General features: G+C 43.3%; 2 protein-coding genes and 1 long non-coding RNA gene across 14 annotated transcripts in view; 1 reads left to right on the forward strand and 2 right to left on the reverse strand.

The window, feature by feature from the left end:
- The window catches only part of LOC124118894 (kin of IRRE-like protein 1), a 410,728-nt gene that overhangs the window by 261,076 nt on the left and 121,674 nt on the right, over window positions 1-27,978 (forward strand). For all 12 annotated transcript variants that reach the window (XR_007221847.1, XR_007221848.1, XR_007221846.1 and 9 more), the window contains one exon: window positions 26,505-26,736. The gene's annotated coding sequence lies outside the window, so the exon portion shown is untranslated. The remainder of the gene's footprint in view (window positions 1-26,504; window positions 26,737-27,978) is intronic.
- Window positions 578-17,092, reverse strand: LOC124118896. Its single transcript, XR_006858549.2, has 4 exons — window positions 16,715-17,092; window positions 5,330-5,508; window positions 4,859-4,931; window positions 578-954 (listed from the first exon to the last, which is right to left on the reverse strand). It is a non-coding gene; the product is annotated as an uncharacterized LOC124118896 (long non-coding RNA).
- Window positions 17,338-18,355, reverse strand: LOC124118891 (protein Ycf2-like). The gene is made up of 2 exons (XM_048397946.1): window positions 18,296-18,355; window positions 17,338-17,670 (listed from the first exon to the last, which is right to left on the reverse strand). Exons 1-2 carry the CDS (start codon window positions 18,353-18,355, stop codon window positions 17,338-17,340), a joined length of 393 nt encoding a protein of 130 aa, XP_048253903.1.

The following is a 27,978-nucleotide window of genomic DNA, read 5'->3' on the forward strand; positions in this document are numbered from 1 at the left end:
TGTACATCAGTGACCTCCCAGTGTTATAGAGGTCTACTGTACATCAGTGACCTCCCAGTGTTATGGAGGTCTACTGTACATCAGTGACCTCCCAGTGTAATAGAGGTGCACCTTGCTCTGTGTGTTGTTCTGGAGTGAGATGTACACAGGTGCCCCTTGCTCTATGTGTTGTTCTGGAGTGAGATGTACACAGGTGCTACCTGCTCTATGTGTTGTTCTGGAGTGAGATGTACACAGGTGCCCCTTGCTTTGTGTGTTGTTCTGGAGTGAGATGTACACAGGTGCCCCTTGCTTTGTGTGTTGTTCTGGAGTGAGATGTACACAGGTGCCCCTTGCTTTGTGTGTTGTTCTGGAGTGAGATGTACACAGGTGCCCCTTGCTCTATGTGTTGTTCTGGAGTGAGATGTACACAGGTGCCCCTTGCTCTATGTGTTGTTCTTGAGTGAGATGTGAGTCCAGATCACTTGAACTGTGTCAGTTCAGTTAACTATTGCACTAACATTGTTGGTTGGTAGCTATCTCAGAAATTGTTAAGGATAACGCAGCCTTTACTTAAGTAATTTTATTAGTCCAGGAATTGAAGCTCTCCAAACTTACATATTAGACCAATCAGAAATATTGACAAAATTATTTTCAGAATTCATCTCATGAGATTGTTGGAGTGTCCTATGATATCTGATACGTGTTTGATATCTACACACCAGATGTAACAGGCAGTGCCTCCAGGGGCTGCCCCCAGCACAACATCGGCTAGCTGCAAGTGTGCTGCTTCAGCAGGGTGATCCCTGTACACTGGGGGTCTCGGGCCAGTCCATCTCACCAGACCAGCAGATCAATCACCACTGCTAATATTCCTTGTCAAAAAGGGGGATTACTCTCCCTACCAAAATAAATCAAGACGAGTTTATAGTCCAAGTGGTTCCTACGTCAAGCGCAGACGGGCATTTTCTGCTTCTGAAAACAAACACCGATAATGTCAGGCATGCTGCGGTTTCATCCCTTCACAATCCCTGCAGCTTACAGTGGAGAAGAACATTGTTGAACCTTGGCAAAGTTTGTTGCTATTTTATGACATTAGCTTGATGTTACACCTGTTACTTGGTCGTTGTGATAGGTATCTATGTGATGCTGTGTTTGTATACAACACTGAAGAGTGTTACTCTTAAATATTATTTACAGGATCAAACCATCCAGTAAGGCTTGTGCCAGCTTGGGTGGGGGTTAGAGAACATGTCGATGCAAATGGGAGAACAGACTACGGGCTGCTTTTAAGTGCATGGAGATCAATACATAGTTGATTGGTGTAACAGTGTATCTGATTAATATAAGCAGAAATTATCTGTACTTTTTCTCTTTGAATAATTTTATATTTGTGTTGTGATAGTTCTGCAGTGTCTGTTCGTTCATACCTGTTGTCTGGTGACTGATGACACCTTGTGGGAGGTGTGACTTGCTGCTATCAGATCTCAATCACCCTAAGCCAGATATAATGGGAGAAATTGGTCCTTTCTATGTGCTCTTTTTGTTGGAGACAAGAATTGACACAAGAAATAATTTGCTTGTGAGGAATGTATTTGCTAAGGCTGAGTATGGCTCACAAGGGAACAATGACAGTGCTATAATTCTTAGCTATTGTCAGTCTGACGCAAATCCCTGGTAAGTCTTTAGCAACATGAAAAACCCATCGAGCATAACTACATCTGACCTGACTAGACAATAGCCCAGGATCTTACAGATATAAATACCATCACAATGAAACACAAGAGCTGCAAATCGGATGTGTCCTAAGACAGGCCAATTTATCGTAAATACAAATAGTTGCAGACAAATTCCAGGGATCTGTACTGTCCAGGCCACAGATTTGGACCATGGCCAGACATGGGCTGCAGTGGAACTATTCATGGCACCTTTAGAAAAACTTCTACCTTTGTTTATTCATGTATTGGTATAATGTGAAAATGTTATAAAAGAACAGAAAACTCTTCAGAAATTATCTTATGGTAACTGATGTTTCAATGTAACAGTTTCATTTGGATATATATCTGATTAAAACTGTATGTAATAATATTTGTATTGTATTCATACCACGTAGGCTTTATGCTATTGCTAATAGAGTGACAAACAGGATGAAAGTGGTGTGATGAGATTGTTTCAGATCTGCTCAGATCAGCCTGTGTCTCACCACAGTACATAGTGGGTGTGGCTATATAGGGCCATGTTTCCCTAACAGTACATAGTGGGTGAGGCTATATAGGGCCATGTTTGCCTAACAGTACATAGTGGGTGAGGCTATATAGGGCCATGTTTGCCTAACAGTACATAGTGGGTGTGGCTATATAGGGCCATGTTTGCCTAACAGTACATAGTGGGTGTGGCTATATAGGGCCATGTTTGCCTAACAGTACATAGTGGGTGAGGCTATATAGGGCCATGTTTGCCTAACAGTACATAGTGCGTGTGGCTATATAGGGCCATGTTTCCCTAACAGTACATAGTGGGTGTGGCTATATAGGGCCATGTTTCCCTAACAGTACATAGTGGGTGTGGCTATATAGGGCCATGTTTCCCTAACAGTACATAGTGGGTGTGGCTATATAGGGCCATGTTTGCCTGGCAGTACATAGTGGGTGAGGCTATATAGGGCCATGTTTCCCTAACAGTACATAGTGGGTGAGGCTATATAGGGCCATGTTTCCCTAACAGTACATAGTGGGTGAGGCTATATAGGGCCATGTTTCCCTAACAGTACATAGTGGGTGAGGCTATATAGGGCCATGTTTCCCTAACAGTACATAGTGGGTGTGGCTATATAGGGCCATGTTTCCCTAACAGTACATAGTGGGTGTGGCTATATAGGGCCATGTTTCCCTAACAGTACATAGTGGGTGTGGCTATATAGGGCCATGTTTGCCTGGCAGTACATAGTGGGTGAGGCTATATAGGGCCATGTTTCCCTAACAGTACATAGTGGGTGTGGCTATATAGGGCCATGTTTCCCTAACAGTACATAGTGGGTGAGGCTATATAGGGCCATGTTTCCCTAACAGTACATAGTGGGTGAGGCTATATAGGGCCATGTTTCCCTAACAGTACATAGTGGGTGTGGCTATATAGGGCCATGTTTCCCTAACAGTACATAGTGGGTGAGGCTATATAGGGCCATGTTTGCCTAACAGTACATAGTGGATGTGGCTATATAGAGCCATGTTTCCCTAACAGTACATAGTGGGTGAGGCTATATAGGGCCATGTTTGCCTAACAGTACATAGTGGGTGTGGCTATATAGAGCCATGTTTGCCTGGCAGTACATAGTGGGTGTGGCTATATAAAGCCATGTTTGCCTGGCAGTACATAGTGGGTGTGGCTATATAGGGCCATGTTTGCCTAACAGTACATAGTGGGTGTGGCTATATAGGGCCATGTTTCCCTAACAGTACATAGTGGTTGAGGCTATATAGGGCTGTGTTTGCCTTACAGTACATAGTGGGTGTGGCTATATAGGGCCATGTTTGCCTGGCAGTACATAGTGGGTGTGGCTATATGGGGCCATGTTTGCCTAACAGTACATAGTTGGTGTGGCTATATAGAGCCATGTTTGCCTGGCAGTACATAGTGGGTGTGGCTATATAAAGCCATGTTTGCCTGGCAGTACATAGTGGGTGTGGCTATATAGGGCCATGTTTGCCTTACAGTACATAGTGCGTGTGGCTATATAGGGCCATGTTTGCCTGGCAGTACATAGTGGGTGTGGCTATATGGGGCCATGTTTGCAGGGAAGTACATAGTGGGTGTGGCTATGTATAGGGCAATGTTTGCCTAACAGTACATAGTGGGACGTGGCTATATAGGGCCATGTTTGCCTAACAGTTCATAGTGGGTGTGGCTATATAGGGCCATGTTTGCCTGGCAGTACATAGTGGGTGTGGCTATATAGGGCCATGTTTGCCTGGCAGTACATAGTGGGTGTGGCTATATAGAGCCATGTTTGCCTTACAGTACATAGTTGGTGTGGCTATATAGGGCCATGTTTGCCTGGCAGTACATAGTGGGTGTGGCTATATAGGGCCATGTTTGCCTTACAGTACATAGTGGGTGTGGCTATATAGGGCCATGTTTGCCTGGCAGTACACAGTGGGTGTGGCTATATGGGGCCATGTTTGCAGGGAAGTACATAGTGGGTGTGGCTATGTATAGGGCCATGTTTGCCTAACAGTACATAGTGGGTGTGGCTATATGGGGCCATGTTTGCCTTACAGTACATAGTGGGTGTGGCTATATAGGGCCATGTTTGCCTTACAGTACATAGTGGGTGTGGCTATATAGGGCCATGTTTGCCTGGCAGTACATAGTGGGACGTGGCTATTTAGGGCCCTGTTTGCCTGGTAGTCCATGGAATCCTTCTCACACTGTCTGGTAGCTGTTTCCTCACTTCAGACAGGTTCAGTGTGTTCTGTCTGGAATGATACTTTTCAGCTTTTGAGAGAAACTAGGTGGGACATAGTGACCAGGAAACAGGCATGGTAACAGTCTGCTGCAGCCTGGCTACCAGCAGACAGGACGGAATCAATTAAAGCCTCAATGCCCATTCAAACTATCGTTTGGCTCATCTGACCTTCTTATGATATTTTGTTTCCAAATATCCGCAAGTGGTCATGCCCGCCGTTACAAGTTGGCTGTAAATAACAGCCAATGTTCTGGGCTGACTTGAAGTCAGATGTTGGCATCTATTTTCCTCAGAGAATAAAGAATCTATGAATCACTGTGGAGTTGTTTGAGACAAATCTCTGCTCAAAGTAAACTCTTCAATGGGCAAGCCTCAATTGTTACATGATGTGGGATAACTGATGTACAATCTTACCGAGCATCCTGTTAGGTGTCTGTCTACGGAACAATCCAGCTCATCTCCTCTGCTGCCTCAACTCCTGCAATAGCTGAAGTACACACAATAGACAAAAGAGATGATGTATAAATACATCTTCCAATGTTTTGCTGAACTGGTTTGAACCTCCACTTTTGCTGAATATAACGTGACTAATTCACTTATGCTGGGTGCATATTGCATTGCAAACATTTTTTGAACATTGAGTGTATGGATTGAAATTAGACAAAATATTTACCCTATTTGCATAATGTTTACAGTGTAAACTATGGGTTAACATAGAGGAGACAGAAGCACTTTCAGGCCGCAACACATAACACAAATCATATTGTTTAACATCAATGAAAATCCACAATCGTATAATAATAAGTATAACTCAAAAACTCTACACACAATGTATGCTCAAAGTGATGCATTATTACCCTGTTCAATGGATCAATGTGCACTTACCACATGTGCTTCAGTGTGGGGCTGGACCAAAGCCCACAAACTCTCAAGAGCCACGCTGTTGAACATGTCATCCATCCAAGGACTCTCTGCGCCCCACTTACACCACCTGATTGTGACCAGTGCACTGTACACAGGACCATGTGCCACCTGTGAACTGTATACATGCAGTTGTTCCTTCCCTGTTAAGAGCAATGTGATGCAGTTGAAGAACACATTTCATCAGTCCCTATTTCTGCAAGTACTGTGTTCTTGTATCTGCTGACATTATTAACAGTAAATGAAATGAGCAGTGAGTTAATCATCCCTCACTGATTGGGCACACTACAGAAAACAAATGGGCTGACAGACAGTTGACAGAGGCACTCAGCATATGATATACCCAGCATCTGCCTACTGCCGATATGCCAAACATCTGCCTACTGTTGATATACCCAACATCTGCCTACTGTTGATATACTTAGCGCCTGCCTACTGTTGATATACCCAGCATCTGCCGACTGCCGATATACCCAGCATCTGCCTACTGTTGATATACCGAGCATCTGTCTACTCTCGATATACCCAGCATCTGCCTACTGTAGTTATCCCAGCATCTGCCTAGTGTTGATATACCCAGCATCTGTTTGCTGTCGATATACCTAGCATCTCCCTACTGTTAATATACCCAACATCTGCCTACTGTTGATATACCCAGCATCTGCCTACTGTAGTTATCCCAGCATCTGCCTAGTGTTGATATACCCAGCATCCACCTACTGTTGATATACCCAGCATCTGCCTACTGTAGTTATCCCAGCTTCTGCCTAGTGTTGATATACCCAGCATCCACCTACTGTTGATATACCCAGTATCTCCCTACTGTTAATATACCCAACATCTGCCTACTGTTGATATACCCAGCACCTGCCTACTGTTGATATACCCAACATCTGCCTACTGCCGATATGCCAAACATCTGCCTACTGTTGATATACCCAGCATCTGCCTACTGTAGTTATCCCAGCATCTGCCTAGTGTTGATATACCCAGCATCCACCTACTGTTGATATACCCAGCATCTGCCTACTGTAGTTATCCCAGCTTCTGCCTAGTGTTGATATACCCAGCATCCACCTACTGTTGATATACCCAGTATCTCCCTACTGTTAATATACCCAACATCTGCCTACTGTTGATATACCCAGCACCTGCCTACTGTTGATATACCCAACATCTGCCTACTGCCGATATGCCAAACATCTGCCTACTGTTGATATACCCAGCATCTGCCTACTGCCGATATGCCAAACATCTGCCTACTGTTGATATACTCAGCGTCTGCCTACTGTTGATATACCCAGCATCCGCCTACTGTCGATATACCCAGCGTCTGCCTACTGTTGATATACCCAGCATCTGTCTACTATCGATATACCCAGCATCTGCCTACTGTAGTTATCCCAGCATCTGCCTAGTGTTGATATACCCAGCATCCACCTACTGTTGATATACCCAGCATCTCCCTACTGTTAATATACCCAACATCTGCCTACTGTAGTTATCCCAACATCTGCCTACTGTTGATATACCCAGCATCTGCCTACTGTTGATATACCCAACATCTGCCTACTGTTGATATACCCAGCACTCCCTACTGTTGATATACCCAACATCTGCCTACTGTTGATATACCCAACATCTGCCTACTGTTGATATGCCAAACATCTGCCTACTGTTGATATACCAAACATCTGCCTACTGTTGATATACCCAACATCTGCCTACTGTTGATATACCCAACATCTGCCTACTGTTGATATACCAAACATCTCCCTACTGCTGATATACCTAACATCTGCCTACTGTTGATATACCAAACATCTGCCTACTGTTGATATACCCAACATCTGCCTACTGCCGATATGCCAAACATCTGCCTACTGTTGATATACCAAGCATCTGCCTACTGCCGATATGCCAAACATCTGCCTACTGTTGATATACTCAGCGTCTGCCTACTGTTGATATACCCAGCATCCGCCTACTGTCGATATACCCAGCATCTGCCTACTGTTGATATACCCAGCATCTGTCTACTATCGATATACCCAGCATCTGCCTACTGCCGATATGCCAAACATCTGCCTACTGTTGATATACCCAGCATCCACCTACTGTTGATATACCCAGCATCTCCCTACTGTTAATATACCCAACATCTGCCTACTGTTGATATACCCAGCATCTGCCTACTGTTGATATACCCAACATCTGCCTATTTTTGATATACCCAACATCTCCCTACTGTTGATATACCCAACATCTGCCTACTGTTGATATACCCAGCATCTGCCTACTGTTGATATACCTAGCATCTGCCTACTGTTGATATACCCAGCATCTGCCTACTGTTGATATACCCAACATCTGCCTACTGTTGATATACCAAACATCTGCCTACTGTTGATATACCCAACATCTCCCTACTGCTGATATACCTAACATCTGCCTACTGTTGATATACCAAACATCTGCCTACTGTGGATATACCCAGCATCTGCCTACTGTTGATATACCCAACATCTGCCAACTATCGATATACCCAACATCTGCCTACTGTTGATATACCCAACATCTCCCTACTGTGGATATACCCAACATCTGCCTACTGTTGATATACCTAGCATCTGCCTACTGTTGATATACCCAACATCTGCCAACTATCGATATACCCATCATCTGCCTACTGTCGATATACCTAGCATCTGCCTAGTATTGGTATACCCAACATTTGCCTACTGTTGATATACCCAACATCTGCCAACTATCGATATACCCATCATCTGCCTGCTGTCGATATACCTAGCATCTGCCTAGTGTTGATATACCCAACATCTGCCTACTGTTGATATACCCAACATCTGCCTACTGTTGATATACCCAACATCTCCCTTCTGTTGATATACCCAACATCTGCCTACTGTTGATATACCTAGCATCTGCCTAGTGTCGATATACCGAACATCTGCCTAATGTTGATATACCCAACATCTCCCTACTGTTGATATACCCAACATCTGCCTACTGTTGATATACCCAACATCTACCTACTGTTGATATACCCAACATCTGCCAACTATCGATATACCCATCATCTGCCTACTGTCGATATACCCAACATCTGCCTACTGTCGATATACCCAGCATCTGCCACCTGTTGAGACACACAGCTTTAACAAAACAAGTCCGCAATTCATGTAGGTGACTACGATGCTGTTATCTCCATGTAGATGACTAAGGTGCTGTTATCTCCATGTAGGTGACAAAGGTGCTGTTATCTCCATGTAGGTGACTAAGGTGCTGTTATCTCCATGTAGGTGACTAAGTCACTGTTATCTCCATGTAGGTGACTAAGGCACTATTATCTCCATGTAGGTGACTAAGGCACTGTTATCTCCATGTAGGTGACTAAGGCACTGTTATCTCCATGTAGGTGACTAAGGCACTGTTATCTCCATGTAGGTGACTAAGGTGCTGTTATCTCCATGTAGGTGACTAAGGCACTGTTATCTCCATGTAGGTGACTAAGGCACTGTTATCTCGATGTAGGTGACTAAGGTACAGTTATCTCGATGTAGGTGACTAAGGTGCTGTTATCTCCATGTAGGTGACTAAGGCACTGTTATCTCCATGTAGGTGACTAAGGCACTGTTATCTCGATGTAGGTGACTAAGGTACAGTTATCTCCATGTAGGTGACTAAGGCACTGTTATCTCCATGTAGGTGACTAAGGTGCTGTTATCTCCATGTAGGTGACTAAGGCACTGTTATCTCCATGTAGGTGACTAAGGCACTGTTATCTCGATGTAGGTGACTAAGGTACAGTTATCTCCATGTAGGTGACTAAGGTGCTGTTATCTCCATGTAGGTGACTAAGGCACTGTTATCTCCATGTAGGTGACTAAGGCACTGTTATCTCGATGTAGGTGACTAAGGTACAGTTATCTCCATGTAGGTGACTAAGGTGCTGTTATCTCCATGGACGTGACTAATGTGCTGTTATCTCCATGTAGGTGACTTAGATGCTGTTATCTCCATGTAGGTGGCTAAGGTACAGTTATCTCCATGTAGGTGACTAAGGTGCTGTTATCTCCATGGACGTGACTAAGATACTGTTATCTCCATGTAGGTGACTTAGGTTTGTGTTGTTCCATAAATATGCCTGGGAGATGTTATTCATCTATTTTTTAAACCTCCATCCACACTGATAGCACTGCGATGTTTGACTGGACCTTGTGGTGCCTCCTCCTCACAAGAACCAATGATAACCATCAGAATGCAATCATGGACACCTTTGCATTAATAGTGAAAGCGGAGCTGTTTTTATCAGTGAGTGTTATAGAGAGGTTGATGAAAGTCGGTAAAGAGAAGAACAGGCTACTGTCGCTCCGACGCTGGGGAATTATCTCCACAGTTTTCGGAATTCTCTCTCTTCTCACTCATCACTGGTTTATTTTTTTTCATTTATCACTTACAGTTGCCTAGATATGTCGGATTGTTGCAGATAAGTGTTGTTAGTTTGAGCATAAATAAGGTCCACTTAGAAAGGGTGGTTTTCTGTCATGACAAGTCTGACATTGTCTGGTATCTGAGCATGACATGGGAGGTACATGGTCTGGGTGGATCTGTCGACTGGCTCCAGTCAGGGCAGAGCTCGCCAGGGATGAGAGATGAGATGTATCTGGATGTAAAGGCAACACAAACACTGATTGGATGACAGAAGGGAGAAGTTGATTGCATAGATCTGGTGTGTTAATTTCTGACATTCATCTGATTTATTCTTTCAACTATTATTGTAAGCAAGGAAGTAACCACTGAACATATGGGTAAAAGGTGCAGATGTAAGAGTGAATATTATCCTACCCTTTTTTTTATCCTCTAGTGTCAGGATGATTCTCCCTAGTGAATTTGAACCCATACCAGTGTGGCACTAAGGTAGGATACTTTACTCTAGAGTAAAACTTCCCCCGGAATAATCTTTAGGTAGGATTTAATCCTTGCTTACACAGACAGTCTGGTTTGTCTGTTCCCAGTGGATGTTGGTTGATGATGCCATTGAGACAGTGGCTATCTCACCAACATTGAGCACCATGGATAATGTTAGCTGGACTTATGTTTGTGTTTAGTGTGTGTTTTTAACTTGTGTGCAATTCTTTTGTTTACACAAGCTTAGGGGTTAAACCTGCTTTTTATACCCCCGACCTAAAAGTTATACGTCCGTGGTTATACCAAGGTTCTGTCTGTCCGAAAACTTTGTCCGCGCGATTTCACTTAAAATATTCAGTGGATTCATCTCAAACTTACTACATATAATCTGTGTCATATGGAGGGGTGCAGTCAAAAGAAAAAAATTGTTTTTATTAATTTTCAATTTTTTTTACAAATTTTTCAAACCCTAACCCTATTCTAGCTATTTAATTTGAAAATACTGACACACGAGGTGGGTCGGGGTATTACTGGGCCACGTTCACCTTTGCCCTTGTTGCAATAGAGTCCAGGAAGCTTTATACACAGCTTTACACAACTGATGTGCTTTACACAACTGATGTGCTTTCCACAACGGATGTGCTTTCCACAACGGGTGTGCTTTCCACAACGGGTGTGCTTTCCACAACGGATGTGCTTTCCACAACGGGTGTGCTTTACACAGCTGATGTGCTTTACACAGCTGATGTGTTTTACGCAACGGATGTGCTTTACACAACTGATGTGCTTTCCACAATGGGTGTGCTTTACACAACTGATGTGCTTTCCACAACGGGTGTGCTTTACACAACGGATGTGCTTTCCACAACAGGTGTGCTTTACACAGCTGATGTGCTTTCCACAACAGATGTGCTTTCCACAACGGGTGTGCTTTACACAGCTGATGTGTTTTACACAATGGATGTGCTTTACACAGCTGATGTAATTTACACAGATGATGTGCTTTACACAGATGATGTGCTTTAAAGAGCTGATGTGCTTTACACAGATGATGTCCTTTACACAACTGATGTGCTTTCCACAACGGATGGGCTTTCCACAGCTGATGTGCTTTACACAGCTGATGTGCCTTACACAACGGATGTGCTTTACAAAGTTGATGTGCTTTACACAGCTGATGTACTTTTAATATAAACAGGGATTGACTTAGCCCGCGATTCCGCGATATTCTCGCATTGTCGTCGTAGATATCGCATCAACAGTCAATCAGCGCGATTGAAAATCGCGAAGAGCTTTCAATAGTTTTATCTGCATTAACACTCTCATTTTCACCAACAAAAATCTAAAATGTCGTATTGGTTGAATAAATTTATCTACGGTACCTAAAAATGTCACTACAACACTTACACGCTAGTTTATTCAATAGTCAAACGTTGTCAATCGAAACAGCGATTTGCATACTCGCAACATTGCATGCTACATTTGTATCTCTTAATACTGTGCATAACCGATTCCTATATCACTGCATGGAGCTTTGCATCAGCTGACAATGGCGGAGTGCGCAACATTTTTTTATCCCCGATTGGCAAACAAGTGTTTGTTTTTACAAACTCAACACTTTGTTAGCGCACAAAAATGTTATTCCGTGATCTACAAATCCAAGTCATTAAAAATATTTTTTTAAGACTTAAATCCTAGCAGAAATCAAAGACGTTGAACTACATGTATGTGCGTCCGTGCAGAAATCAAGAGAGAAAAAGGCAATCACGGGTAAAGTTTCAAAACACGAGCAAATTTCGATTTTGGAATGACAGCAAAACAAAAACTAAATGAATATAAATACAACTCTTTCTCCATAATAATCTACAACTTGCGGATCAGAAACGATCGTAATTTAGATGTGATTCGTCTAGCCAGTGACGGCACCAGTGGAAGAGCTTTCATGAACGTACCCTCGTGCAAGAATGGCCACCGTGCGTGAATTACAAATTTTGAACTATTTCTAGTTGCCCACGTTTGCTTCCAAATTTGTCCATAAAAATTGAAAACTGTGACTTAATCATTCAAATGTAACTCTTAAACATTGTTAATGTCAACAGTCTTTTCAACTTCCGGTTACTCGTAAACATTTTCTGGCTGCTGCACATGACAAACACGCCGTCTTCTGTGTGAAATAAATGACTTAATTGTTGCTAATTAAAAAAGAGGGTGAACCTGGAGCAATAGTCGTTGTATAATTAACTGATTAATTGATTAATTAATTGAAAAGTGCATATTGATAAGATTCCATTTTATACGATCAGAGACCAGGCCTCTGATATGGTACACACTTCAGACGGAAATAAGACGGCGAAATTGATGAAAGCACTGCAATGTAAATAATATATTTTTTGCCAACAAACTGCAATACCATTCAACAGTCACTATTTCATGTCATCACTCTAAATATATTGAATTACTATCTAAACACACATTGTCGAAATTTGATAACTGCAGATTGTTGTCTCCTGCATGCCAACGACATGAACAGCTGATGGTGGTAAACATGCCTCCTAAACGATCTATAATTGTCCTCGCGAATAATTCCCCATCAAGTCAACAATGAACAGAAATACATAAATATTAGTGTAATTTATTCTTAAGTAGAACAGAAGTGTAAGTTGAATGTATTTTTTTGTTAATATGAATGATAATATTTTTAAATAGAATCTACATGTATTCGCAGTGGAATAATTAATGTTCGAAAATAGGATATATCTATATAATCTAGTAATATTACTTGCAACATTATTTGAGTCACAAGTACCAAAAATCAAATACAGTTTCTACACTGTGTGAATATGAAATATCTCATGAAATATAGCAAAATCTCATCACACGCCAAAAAATCTCATTGCTTTTGGACCAGGGGAGATTTTCTCTCATAGGTAAAAATTTCCAGGATAATCCCTGACTTTACACAGATGATGTGCTTTACACAGATGAAGCGCTTTCCACAGATGATGTGCTTTACACAACTGAGGTGCTTTACACAGATGATGTGCTTCACACAGCTGATGTACTTTACACAACTGATGTGCTTTCCACAGATGATGTGCTTTACACAGATGATTTGCTTTACGCAACTGATGTGCTTTACACAGCTGATGTGATTTACACAGCTGATGTGCTTTACACAGATAATGTGCTTTCCACAACTGATGTGCTTTCCACAGATGATGTGCTTTCCACAGATGATGTGCTTTACACAACTGATGTGCTTTCCACAGATGATGTGCTTTACACAGATGATGTACTTTACACAACAGATGTGCTTTACACAGCTGATGTGCTTTACACAGATGATATGCTTTACACAGATGATGTGCTGTCCACAGATGATGTGCTTTACACAGATAATGTGCTTTACACAGCTGATGTACTTTACACAACTTATGTGCTTTCCACAGATGATGTGCTTTACACAACTGATGTGCTTTACACAACAGATGTCCTTAATGCAGAGGATGTGCTTTACACAGCTGATTTGCTTTACACAACGGATGTGCTTTACACAACGGATGTGCTTTACGCAGATGATGTGCGTTACACAGATGATGTGCTTTACACAACTGATGTGCTTTAAGCAGATGATGTGCTTTATACAACTGATGTGCTTTACACAGCTGGTGTGCTTTACACATCTGATGTGCTTTACGCTGATGTACTTTACACAACTGATGTGCTTTACACAGCTGATGTGCTTTATGCAGATGATGTGCTTTACACAGCTAGTGTGCTTAACACAGATGATGGATTGCTTCTATGAAGCTTATAGGTCCATTGAGAAGGTGAGAGGTTCCCTTGTTGCTGTTGGTGCTTTGATCTGCCCTAACATGGGGTTGTACAGAACTCCCAACAGTTTCCCTATACTCACAGCACATGTATGGGCCATACACTATCCCCTATACTCACAGCACATGTATGGGCCATACACTATCCCCTATACTCACTGCACATGTATGGGCCATACACTATCCCCTATACTCACTGCACATGTATGGGCCATACACTATCCCCTATACTCACAGCACATGTATGGGCCATACACTATCCCCTATACTCACAGCACATGTATGGGCCATACACTATCCCCTATACTCACAGCACATGTATGGGCCATACACTATCCCCTATACTCACAGCACATGTATGGGCCATACACTATCCCCTATACTCACAGCACATGTATGGGCCATACACTATCCCCTATACTCACAGCACATGTATGGGCCATACACTATCCCCTATACTCACAGCACATGTATGGGCCATACACTATCCCCTATACTCACAGCACATGTATGGGCCATACACTATCCCCTATACTCACTGCACATGTATGGGCCATACACTATCCCCTATACTCACAGCACATGTATGGGCCATACACTATCCCCTATACTCACAGCACATGTATGGGCCATACACTATCCCCTATACTCACAGCACATGTATGGGCCATGTACTTCGCCCCCATCACTACTGCCTTACCCCCACAACACATGTATTGGACATACACTTAACCCCCATCACTACTGCCTTACCCCCACAACACATGTATGACCCATGTACTTCACCCCCATCACTACTGCCTTACCCCCACAACACATGTATTGGACATACACTTAACCCCCATCACTACTGCCTTACCCCCACAACACATGTATTGGACATACACTTAACCCCCATCACTACTGCCTTGCCCCAACAACACATGTATTGGACATACACTTAACCCCCATCACTACTGCCTTGCCCCAACAACACATGTATTGGACATACACTTAACCCCCATCACTACTGCCTTACACCCACAACACATGTATTGGACATACACTTAACCCCCATCACTACTGCCTTGCCCCAACAACACATGTATTGGACATACACTTAACCCCCATCACTACTGCCTTACCCCCACAACACATGTATGACCCATGTACTTCACCCCCATCACTACTGCCTTACCCCCACAACACATGTATTGGACATACACTTAACCCCCATCACTACTGCCTTGCCCCACAACACATGTATTGGACATACACTTTACCCCCATCACTACTGCCTTGCCCCAACAACACATGTATTGGACATACACTTAACCCCCATCACTACTGCCTTACCCCCACAACACATGTATGACCCATGTACTTCACCCCCATCACTACTGCCTTACCCCCACAACACATGTATTGGACATACACTTAACCCCCATCACTACTGCCTTGCCCCACAACACATGTATTGGACATACACTTTACCCCCATCACTACTGCCTTGCCCCAACAACACATGTATTGGACATACACTTTACCCCCATCACTACTGCCTTACCCCAACAACACATGTATACACTTTACCCCCATCACTACTGCCTTACCCCAACAACACATGTATTGGACATACACTTAACCCCCATCACTACTGCCTTACCCCCACAACACATGTATGGCCCATGTACTTCACCCCCATCACTACTGCCTTACCCCCACAATACATGTATACACTTCACCCCCATCACTACTGCCTTACCCCCACAACACATGTATACACTTCATCCCAAGGACTTATTTTGGAGATTTTAATGTTTGGCTGACTGTCTGTGGTGACAGACTTATTTCCCTTGCTGCCAGGCCAGCCTCCCTTGAAAGGCATGTGCAACTGATAATTGGTAAGTGAGTTATGCTGACATGTAGTGGTGATGTAGGCATCTGTGTTGACATTCATTGTGGCTTGCACTCTCAGGTCACCAGCAGGGACCACATCTTGTTACAAGGTGGAGTACAGGCATGTAGCAGGACTTGAATCCATATGTAGAAGAGGAACCAATGCAGTGTCTTACCAAAATAAGAGATGAGTTATGGTAGACTGTAGGCATTGCATCAGCTTCACTGAGGGTTAAATGACTTAGAGCAATTCTCCCAATATGTAATGGGATCCCCGTAACATGAGGGCTGATGAAAACACAGTGACATCTAATAAGATCCATCAAGTCTACTCAGACAAAAAATGTCACTTTCAACAAAAAACCTAATCAATCAGCTATTACAGTCAGTACCCTTCAATGCAGTATCGAACTATTCAAAAAGCTCATCATTAAAGTATTTTTTGTGAAGGTGAATTGTAAGATAACTGGTAAATCAATGGTGAGGGGATAACACTGGAAATAGGGGAGGTTCCAATTATTGGCCATCAGAGTTGGAGAAACTGCACAGAGTACAAGGACAGGGTTGACACAGAGTTTAATTGAGCTAAGTGAAGATAAGTGGCTTTGCCTCATTTTACATCACTCCCAGCTTGTTGAACATTGATTCAGCACTGTTCATGCAGAAAGCTACAACATTTTCAGCCAAATAACTTGATGGAAATTTGTACCATTTTAAACATCAGTGATGTATAGGCCTGTTTCTGAAACTGTGGTGATCACATGATGGGGCCCAGCAGAGTAAACAGATGACTTGTCAAACACGGGTATTCCTGCCAGACATGGTGGTCGACATTGGAGTTACTATCACAGTGGTAACAGGACTTTGCACCCAAGCCTCAATGCAGAGGGTGCAGGCAGTACAGTCACATATTGGGCATAAACAGAAAACCTATATCAGTCTTCTATCTTCTGCTGACTCCCTACAATGTGACCCCTGACCCCTGTGTGGTCCCCTTCTATCTTCTGTTGACTCCCCACAATGTGACCCCTGACCCCTGTGTGGTAGTCTTCTATCTTCTGCTGACTCCCCACAATGTGACCCCTGACCCCTGTGTGGTAGTCTTCTATCTTCTGCTGACTCCCCACAATGTGACCCCTGACCCCTGTGTGGTCCCCTTCTATCTTCTGCTGACTCCCCACAATGTGACCCCTGACCCCTGTGTGGTCCCCTTCTATCTTCTGTTGACTCCCCACAATGTGACCCCTGACCCCTGTGTGGTAGTCTTCTATCTTCTGTTTGACTCCCCACAATGTGACCCCTGACCCCTGTGTGGTAGTCTTCTATCTTCTGCTAACTCCCCACAATGTGACCCCTGACCCCTGTGTGGTAGTCTTCTATCTTCTGCTGACTCCCCACAATGTGACCCCTGACCCCTGTGTGGTTGTCTTCTATCTTCTGCTGACTCCCCACAATGTGACCCCTGACCCCTGTGTGGTTGTCTTCTATCTTCTGCTGACTCCCCACAATGTGACCCCTGACCCCTGTGTGGTCCCCTTCTATCTTCTGCTGACTCCCCACAATGTGACCCCTGACCCCTGTGTGGTCCCCTTCTATCTTCTGCTGACTCCCCACAATGTGACCCCTGACCCCTGTGTGGTCCCCTTCTATCTTCTGCTGACTCAACTGTTGGTGCAACATGAGATTTGTGTTTGTGTTTTGTTCATGTTCTGATTTTAATCATTACATTTATTGCAAAACCCACCATCCCTCATTCACTGATGTGCATAAGCAATTGCTCCTTGTAGGTGTGTATGTACCTGCAACCTCCATTAGGTTGTGTGGAGACAGATTAAAGTCACTTAATATTCTCATGATCCAATTTTTAGCCAACTGTTATATTTTCCTTTTTCCTGTTAAAGTCCTGATAACCTTGCACAGATCAGCATAACTGATGACAATATTGGGGATTATTTTCTTTTGTATATGGAATTGAACATATGAATAATAACTGGTCACCTATGCTGACTGAGGAGGACTGCACACCTGAATGTTGCTTGTTATAGATACTTCACCAAAGGGTTACAGTGAGTTTCAGTGTATGTAAATTATGTTTTACCAGTGGTCAGTTGTCAAGGTGACTGCAGCTTCTGCATGTGCAACTATAGCAACATCTCATTCCCAATGTCTGTAATGAACTGCTGACATGCCTTCAGTTAAGGAACCAGTAAATTGTAAGATCTTGACTTTCCATTCCATATGTGATGTCAGGAATCCAAAACAATTGAAATGAATGGGCAGTGCTACAGACCTTCACAGATTTAGGGATGAATGATGTCTCTATTTCATGTAGAGGGACGTGGGACACCATACAGGGTTAACTTCTGTTGAACTGTAATTGCAGTTTGAGGTGATTCTCCACGATTTGTGCAGACTATATATTGGCTGTGTCTTGGATTATTAGCTTGACAATACTAAACACTACCCAAAGCATGTGCACCAGCCTCAATTGCAATGGAGGTCAGGTCTTCATCTAACTGTGTGGAATTGTTTTGTTTGATGGTTAAAACCAGGATTTTCTCTCACCGATAAAGATAAAATTTGAAATCATATTTAGATCTTTCTGAATATTTTGATTAAAGAATATTTGCTCTATGGAATTTACCATGGGCCATGTAGTTTAATGTTGGAAGTCAACAAAGGGGCTGGGTATTGGTGGGGAAAGCTGTGTTCATGAGAGTGGAAGGCGAAAGCTGTGTTCATGAGAGTGGAAGGCGAAAGCTGTGTTCATGAGAGTGGAAGGGGAAAGCTGTGTTCATGAGAGCAGAAGGGGAAAGCTGTGTTCATGAGAGTGGAAGGGGAAAGCTGTGTTCATGAGAGTGGAAGAAGAAAGCTGTGTTCATGAGAGTGGAAGGGTAAAGCTGTGTTCATGAGAGCAAAAGGGGAAAGCTGTGTTCATGAGAGTGGGTGGGGGAAAGCTGTGTTCATGAGAGTGGGTGGGGGAAAGCTGTGTTCATGAGAGTGGGTGGGGGAAAGCTGTGTTCATGAGAGCAGAAGGAGAAAGCTGTGTTGATAAGAGTGGAAGGGGAAAGCTGTGTTCATGAGAGTGGAAGAGGAAAGCTGTGTTCATGAGAGCGGAAGGGTAAAGCTGTGTTCATGAGAGCAGAAGGGGAAAGCTGTGTTCATGAGAGTGGAAGAGGAAAGCTGTGTTCATGAGAGTGGGTGGGGGAAAGCTGTGTTCATGAGAGTGGAAGAGGAAAGCTGTGTTCATGAGAGTGGAAGAGGAAAGCTTTGTTCATGAGAGCAGAAGGGGAAAGCTGTGTTCATGAGAGTGGAAGAGGAAAGCTGTGTTCATGAGAGTGGGTGGGGGAAAGCTGTGTTCATGAGAGTGGAAGAGGAAAGCTGTGTTCATGAGAGTGGAAGAGGAAAGCTTTGTTCATGAGAGCAGAAGGGGAAAGCTGTGTTCATGAGAGTGGAAGAGGAAAGCTGTGTTCATGAGAGTGGGTGGGGGAAAGCTGTGTTCATGAGAGTGGAAGAGGAAAGCTGTGTTCATGAGAGTGGAAGAGGAAAGCTGTGTTCATGAGAGTGGAAGGGGGAAACTGTGTTCATGAGAGTGGAAGGGAAAGCTGTGTTCATGAGAGTAGAAGGTGAAAGCTGTGTTCATGAGAGTGGAAGAGGAAAGCTGTGTTCATGAGAGTGGAAGAGGAAAGCTGTGTTCATGAGAGTGGAAGAGGAAAGCTTTGTTCATGAGAGCAGAAGGGGAAGCTGTGTTCATGAGAGTGGAAGGGGAAAGCTGTGTTCGTGAGAGTGGAAGGGTAAAGCTGTGTTCATGAGAGTGGAAGAGGAAAGCTGTGTTCATGAGAGTGGAAGAGGAAAGCTGTGTTCATGAGAGTGGAAGAGGAAAGCTGTGTTCATGAGAGTGGGTGGGGGAAAGCTGTGTTCATGAGAGTGAAAGGGAAAGTGCTGTGATCAGATATGAAAACTTAAGTATGACAATTTTAGATGAACATTTAATATATTCTGCTGTTTTTCCATATAGTCTATGCTTAAAAATATTTTCTGAATTAAAACACTCAAATTTTGTCCTTGTCCAATCAAAAGTGAGAGTTATTTATTTAGGCAGTGAGTGGGTAATCCTTGGCCTCACTGTACAGTCCAGGAGGGTACTGACTGTGGCCAAGATCAATAGTAACACGGTGGCCAGCAAATCCATGGCCTACCTGTGGATTACTAAATCTCCTTTCTCCACTAAATTACTGTAGATTTGAAGCCCAGTCAATCCCTTTCTGCGGGCAGGCCATCCATTTCCCCCAGTGCTCCCCCAGCCTACTGGTGTACAGGCCACGGCCAACATGCAGCACAGCAACAAGCGCATGCACTGTCGGGGAAACTGGAAGAAGTCAAAGATAAAATATATAATACAAAGGTTTCTGTTGAATAATAGTTCAAAGGAGTTGGAAATGGCACAGTTGTTTTTCACAAGTTGGCAAAGTTTGACTAGAGTTAAGCATGTGTGAACAAGGAGTTAGAGATGTATAACTTTGTTAACTGGGATTAATACTTGATTGATATGCCTAGCACTTCTGGGAATGCTTTTTCCACAACCTCCAAAGTTCCATCACAGAATTCAATTCTGCATGTATGTAAAAAGTGAGCTGTATTAGAAACTAGATATCTATTTCATTGACATGGGCTTACAAAAAGGCCAAAGATAATGATCAAGTGATGTCACTCTTATTGAAAACTTGCCACTTGGCTCACTAAACTGCTTTCTTTTTATATCACATCAAGTTTTCATTTAAAAGTATTTCCATTGTACTATTCTACAAAAAATTTCGGCTGGTTGAACTTAAAATGAAAAAAATACAAATTGCTAAAACGAGGTTGATAATACAAAGCGAAGATATTGCTAAAATAGTACATCAATCACTGGTTTGTCTTGTCTCATGTTGTTTAGTTAGAGTCTGCCATCATATTGATAGAATATTGCTGAGTACAGCACTAAACAACAAACCAACAGACAAATAAAACATTATGTGTTCATGTCAGCCCACAGTGTGTTCATGTCAGCCCACAGGGTGTTCATGGCAGACCATTGTGTGTTCATGGCAGCCCATTGTGTGTTCATGGCAGACCATTGTGTGTTCATGGCAGACCATTGTGTGTTCATGGCAGGCCATTGTGTGTTAATGTCAGCCCACAGTGTGTTCATGTCAGCCCACAGTGTGTTCATGGCAGACCATTGTGTGTTCATGGCAGCCCATTGTGTGTTCATGGCAGACCATTGTGTGTTCATGGCAGGCCATTGTGTGTTAATGTCAGCCCACAGTGTGTTCATGTCAGCCCACAGTGTGTTCATGGCAGACCATTGTGTGTTCATGTCAGCCCATTGTGTGTTCATGGCAGCCCATTGTGTGTTCATGGCAGGCCATTGTGTGTTCATGGCAGGCCATTGTGTGTTCATGTCAGCCCATTGTGTGTTCATGGCAGGCCATTGTGTGTTCATGTCAGCCCATTGTGTGTTCATGGCAGCCCATTGTGTGTTCATGGCAGGCCATTGTGTGTTCATGTCAGCCCATTGTGTGTTCATGTCAGGCCATTGTGTGTTCATGTCAGCCCACAGTGTGTTCATGTCAGCCCACAGTGTGTTCATGTCAGCCCATTGTGTGTTCATGTCAGCCCACAGTGTGTTCATGTCAGCCCATTGTGTGTTCATGTCAGACCACAGTGTGTTCATGTCAGCCCACAGTGTGTTCATGTCAGACCATTGTGTGTTCATGTCAGCACATTGTGTGTTCATGGCAGACCATTGTGTGTTCATGGCAGACCATTGTGTGTTCATGTCAGCCCACAGTGTGTTCATGTCAGCCCATTGTGTGTTCATGTCAGCACATTGCGTGTTCATTTCAGCACATTGTGTGTTCATGGCAGACCATTGTGTGTTCATGGCAGACCATTGTGTGTTCATGTCAGCCCACAGTGTGTTCATGTCAGCCCATAGTGTGTTCATGGTAGACCATTGTGTGTTCATGGCAAACTAACGTGTGTTCATGGTAGACCATTGTGTGTTCATGGTAGACTCATGTGTGTTCATGGTAGACCTGTTTGTAGCAGAGCAAAGTAAAGCATGTCTGTGGTTATAGTTTTGCATCACTGCTCATCTCTAACTGTTGGGAATCAGTAGAGCTTCATGTCATATTCTAAATCAGTCTATTGCCAATATGAAGTGATGTAACCAAGAGTCACAGTCACAGATAACACAGATACAGTGTTATATATGAAACGAGAAGGGAATTAATTCATGATATGTCACTCATTGCTTATGGTAAAGCTGTTCTGTGATGTATGACGTCACTGCATTACAGCGCCATACCACTGTATGGCGTCATCTATGGAATGGTGTCGCACGTTAAAAACTGAGGGAAATACATTTTTATAAATAAAACACAAAATGAAACTGCACAGTAACATATATAAAGTATGATGTTTTCATATCCATTTGTGGTTAAATTGTTCATTAAAGTGAAATACTATTAATTGTACCTTTATGCAAAACTCTTAGACTAAGTGATTTCCCTAAACGACTCGATCGTAAATTTTGAATTTGGCGTGGTTGTTAACAAGTGCTTCTAGCAATAAAATGCACACTAACCCCCTTTCTTTTTAATTTGGACAGTTTGATTAAATAATAAAGATTTCAGATAAAGCTATCTTAGAAAAAGGTAAAGACTCTTAAACAGGGCAGTGGCAATTAGAGGCAAATGAGGGAATGTGTGTCCACATGTGCACAGACCTGAAGTGTGTATGGTAGTCAGTGAAGGCTTGGGACACCATATAAATTACACTTTCAGCATGATGTTACTTCTCATTTACACAAAGGAAACGTTATGTTTGATAGTCTAACCAGATTGGATTTGTTCTGTGAGTCAGAGAATGACACAAATATTGAGTTGAGCACTGAGCTGTCTTTTGATTGTGATTTCCTCAATGATTTGGAAGGGTAACGGCAGGTGTACATTGTGTGCATATTGACACATTGAGTCCAGCCTGCTGACAGTGGTAAGTGATAGGAAGGGGCAAGTTGATCAAGCATGGATTAAGATTACAAAAAATTGTGAAACCTAAAGACTTGTGTTGCCGGTGTGTCTGCCTGGTGTAATCAGACTCTGGACATGTCAGCTTGAAGAGGTCAAATGTATATGAATATAACATAACAAAACCCAACATACATGTACTTGTAGTGTTAATATACATTATCAGAATTATCCCCTTGTGCCTCCAGACTTCACTTTCCCTTCTTGTGCCAGCAGACTTTACTTAACCTTCTTGTGCCGGCAGACTTCACTTTCCCCTCTTGTGCCGACAGACTTCACTTTCCCCTCTTGTGCCGACAGACTTCACTTTCCCTTCTTGTGCCAGCAGACTTCACTTTCCCTTCTTGTGCCGGCAGACTTCACTTTCCCCTCTTGTGCCGACAGACTTCACTTTCCCTTCTTGTGCAGGCAGACTTCACTTTCCCATCTTGTGCCAGCAGACTTCACTTTCCCTTCTTGTGCCGGCAGACTTCATTTTCCCCTCTTGTGCCGACAGACTTCACTTTCCCTTCTTGTGCCAGCAGACTTTACTTTCCCTTCTTGTGCCGGCAGACTTCACTTTCCCATCTTGTGCCGACAGACTTCACTTTCCCTTCTTGTGCCAGCAGACTTCACTTTCCCTTCTTGTGCAGGCAGACTTTACTTTCCCTTCTTGTGCCGGCAGACTTCACTTTCCCTTCTTGTGCAGGCAGACTTCACTTTCCCTTCTTGTGCCGGCAGACTTCACTTTCCCCTCTTGTGCCGACAGACTTCACTTTCCCTTCTTGTGCCAGCAGACTTCACTTTCCCTTCTTGTGCAGACAGACTTCACTTTTCCTTCTTGTGCCGGCAGACTTCACTTTCCCATCTTGTGCCGACAGACTTCACTTTCCCTTCTTGTGCCAGCAGACTTCACTTTCCCTTCTTGTGCAGACAGACTTCACTTTTCCTTCTTGTGCCAGCAGATTTCACTTTCCCTTCTTGTGCAAGCAGACTTCACTTTCCCTGCTTGCGGGAGCTGCTTCCCAGCTGCCCCCATCACCCCCACTGCCTCCCCTGGCACCAATGTTTATATGAGGATGGTTAATGTGCTGTCAGTAAACAGTATTGATGAGAATCAGGTCACAGAAGGTGTTATTTCACTTTTCAATTCAATGACATCTGAAACTGGAAATTGAATTTCTGTAGGATGAAATTTCATGGAAGAAAACAGCTACACATATTCAATCCTGAGGGTCATTCACAGATGACCATGACATGGGATTTTCTACAGGTAACTGTCAGTCATCATCAGAATGTTATTTGACATTAAAAAGAAAAGGAGAAACAACACCCTGTCATTTGAAATTCTATCAGATGTAACCCTTTTTAAATTGGACCTTGTACCATACATGAAAAACAATATTTTCGTTAATCCACAATAGTGTTTGTCATGTGTGAAGTGATTTAGTCTTGATGAAAACTACCAGAATTGATGTAATGTTCAAGCAAGATGGGAAAAAGGCAGTAGTGGACAGCTGTAAGTCTGACACCATGACAGCAGGAACTCCTCAATTCCAATGTAAGCATGATCTGTGTGTGCCTAGACACCTCGGTCTTGAGACAGTCCTGACATGATCTGTGTGTGCCTAGACACCTCGGTCTAGAGACAGTCCTGACATGATCTATGTGTGCCTAGACACCTCGGTCTAGAGACAGTCCTGACATTATCTGTGTGTGCCTAGACACCTCGGTCTAGAGACAGTCCTGACATGATCTGTGTGTGCCTAGACACCTCGGTCTAGAGACAGTCCTGACATGATCTGTGTGTGCCTAGACACCTCGGTCTAGAGACAGTCCTGACATGATCTATGTGTGCCTAGACACCTGGGTCTGGCGACAGTCCTGACATGATCTGTGTGTGCCTAGACACCTCGGTCTAGAGACAGTCCTGACATGATCTGTGTGTGCCTAGACACCTCGGTCTAGAGACAGTCCTGACATGATCTGTGTGTGCCTGGACACCTCGGTCTGGAGACAGTCCTGACGTGATCTATGTGTGCCTTGACACCTGGGTCTAGAGACAGTCCTGACATGATCTGTGTGTGCCTAGACACCTCGGTCTGGAGACAGTCCTGACATGATCTATGTTTGCCTAGACACCTCGGTCTAGAGACAGTCCTGACATGATCTGTGTGTGCCTAGACACCTCGGTCTAGAGACAGTCCTGACATGATCTGTGTGTGCCTAGACACCTCGGTCTAGAGACAGTCCTGACATGATCTATGTTTGCCTAGACACCTCGGTCTAGAGACAGTCCTGACATGATCTGTGTGTGCCTAGACACCTCGGTCTAGAGACAGTCCTGACATGATCTGTGTGTGCCTAGACACCTCGGTCTAGAGACAGTCCTGACATGATCTTGTGTGCCTAGACACCTCGGTCTGGAGACAGTCCTGACATGATCTGTGTGTGCCTAGACACCTAGGTCTGGCGACAGTCCTGACAAGATCTATGTGTGCCTAGACACCTCGGTCTAGAGACAGTCCTGACATGATCTGTGTGTGCCTAGACACCTCGGTCTGGCGACGGTCCTGACATGATCTTGTGTGCCTAGACACCTCGGTCTGGCGACAGTCCTGACATGATCTATGTCTTAAACATTGCTTGTTTGTGAGGAACAACTTTCAAAGTGAAAAAAAATATTGTACTCGTACAGTTTAATACTTACTCCTCCCAGTCCTAGCAAGGGTTCCCACAATAAATACCAAAACAAATGAACCTGGACAAATGTCCCAATCAGTGACCTGACTCTTTTTATTGTTCCTGTTTCTGTGAAACTAGTAGTAGCTATTATTTCTCTGTTGTTATAACATGCTAGGGAATAACTCACAAATATTGTTACAATATCTATTCTAGGAACAATCACATTAAAGTGTGCATTTCTGCAGAAAGTTGTAATGAGCAAACAATGTCTTTGCCATGCTGGAGAGTGTATTATTCAGTAGATCCTGTCTAAGCTACAGATCCCCCCCTAGCTACTTGTCCCTCTATTGTCTTACAGGAGATAGCCGTGTAAACCTGTTTCTTACGTCTTTGCACATGTTTCATTGAGACAGGGAGATGCGATATCCCATTACCCCAGTCACGCTTCCAGCAAGATTTTAAACCTCTTCTCCCATATGGGTTAGAGTCTAGCAGCTGGGGCAGCCCATTACCTCCAGGAGGGGTGGCAGATAATTCACAAATTGGGTATTCAGAAAATACTTTTTACCATGGCTGCCGATTCATTGATCAGTTTTATTGGTGGAGTCGTTGATGGCAAGGCTGAAGAAAGCAGCTAGTTGGTGTTATGTTGGGTTATACACTAACTGATGGCATAGCTGTCTCCCCTTCCCCGCCACCACTCATCTGTGGAGCCAATTCCATGAGTGCAGTGCTGTATACCATAAACACATCTCTTTGCAGGCTGGGACTAACAGACAGAAGAGGGCCAAGGAAAATGGCCGATATCTGAACTACAAAGTTTGGAACTTTTCTGAACAACGGATTATCAGCATTTTTCTTGAGTGTGGAAGCGGAGGTGATTCAGGATTGAGGATTAACTCTCAAATTACAGTTTTGGAAGTTGTGATCAAGTTTACCCAAAGTTGTGTCAATCTGTTTTGGATAGATCTGATACCCATCACAGTCCTGGTTGGTGAGTAAGCCTTGTTTTTATCTCGTTGTTCTACTTTCAGGCATGACTGTATTTATTTCAACATCTCTGCTCAGCATCAGAGAACAATACCAAAAGATCTACAATCTTACTGGATCTCTTTGTGATTGTGTAGGTAATGTATGGCTTCTCTGGGGGGTGTACATGGTGGGAGTGTACACCTGCTGACCCAGGCACATGATGCTCACAGTGGAGGAACAACAGCATGCCAGTACCCATGGCAGTGTCAGGGTAACATGGGGTCAGCATGAGGGGTGGCAGGGGTAGGTGGGGACAGGAAGGGTGGCAGGGATAGGAGGGGACAGTTTGAGGGGGTAGAGGGTTTGGGGAGTGATAGGAGTCTACATGATGAGTCATAACTGCCAGACAATGTGGAGGATATAGTTCAACGTCTTGATATCGGTGTTCCTTCTACTTTAGAGATGAATGAGTGTTTACAATATTATTATGAATTACAGCTTAATGGTATATAGCTGGACCATATTATGGCAGTATGCGTAGGTGCAAATTATGTATGTTTTTTTTACTTTGGGTTATCCGAAGCAAATGTTAATTAGACGCTTTGTTGTGAAATAGTTTTAGACAATACAGGAACCATCACTGATTGACACGTACATGCCTACTGGGTGAGAATTAACTCGGAAGTGATTAATAAGCAGTATTAAATGTATGGAGACATCAGAGAAGTAATTGTCAGGCAGATCAGCCCAACAGGTGGAGAGACACTCTTACTGATTGTTTCAGTTAGTTGTCATTAGCCCAAGTCTCAAGCCAAGGAAAAGAGTCAACTTGTAACTTGAAACCATGTAACTGGAAGACCGATGAATACTTGATGATCTAATCATGGTGATGGGATTAGCCAGTGATCCAACACAATGTGCACTTGTTTCCTATGTAAACATGGCTCTAGATACTATGTCATTTCCTTGGCCAACATGGAAGTGCCAGATCAACTACTGTACTGAAATCTGTGTTTTAAAGGGGGTTTTGTGTTTTAAAGGGGGGGTAACTCTGGAGATCTACGAAACATGAAGGCTAACTTATTAATGAAAAAATGAAGATCTTTTATGTCATTACTGTTATACATCCTATTTACAGTCAGTATCTAATAGTGGACATTAGTTAGTCAATAATACATCTAACATAATTGTTTATTGTATTAATTTGTTTTAATTGGATACCTGTTGTTATACTGAATCTGGCACGAGAACACCTACTACAGAG

The sequence above is a fragment of the Haliotis rufescens genome, unplaced genomic scaffold, assembly GCF_023055435.1.
Source record: "Haliotis rufescens isolate VD_foot unplaced genomic scaffold, xgHalRufe1.0.p SCAF_18, whole genome shotgun sequence".
In the NCBI taxonomy this organism is placed as follows: domain Eukaryota; kingdom Metazoa; phylum Mollusca; class Gastropoda; order Lepetellida; family Haliotidae; genus Haliotis; species Haliotis rufescens.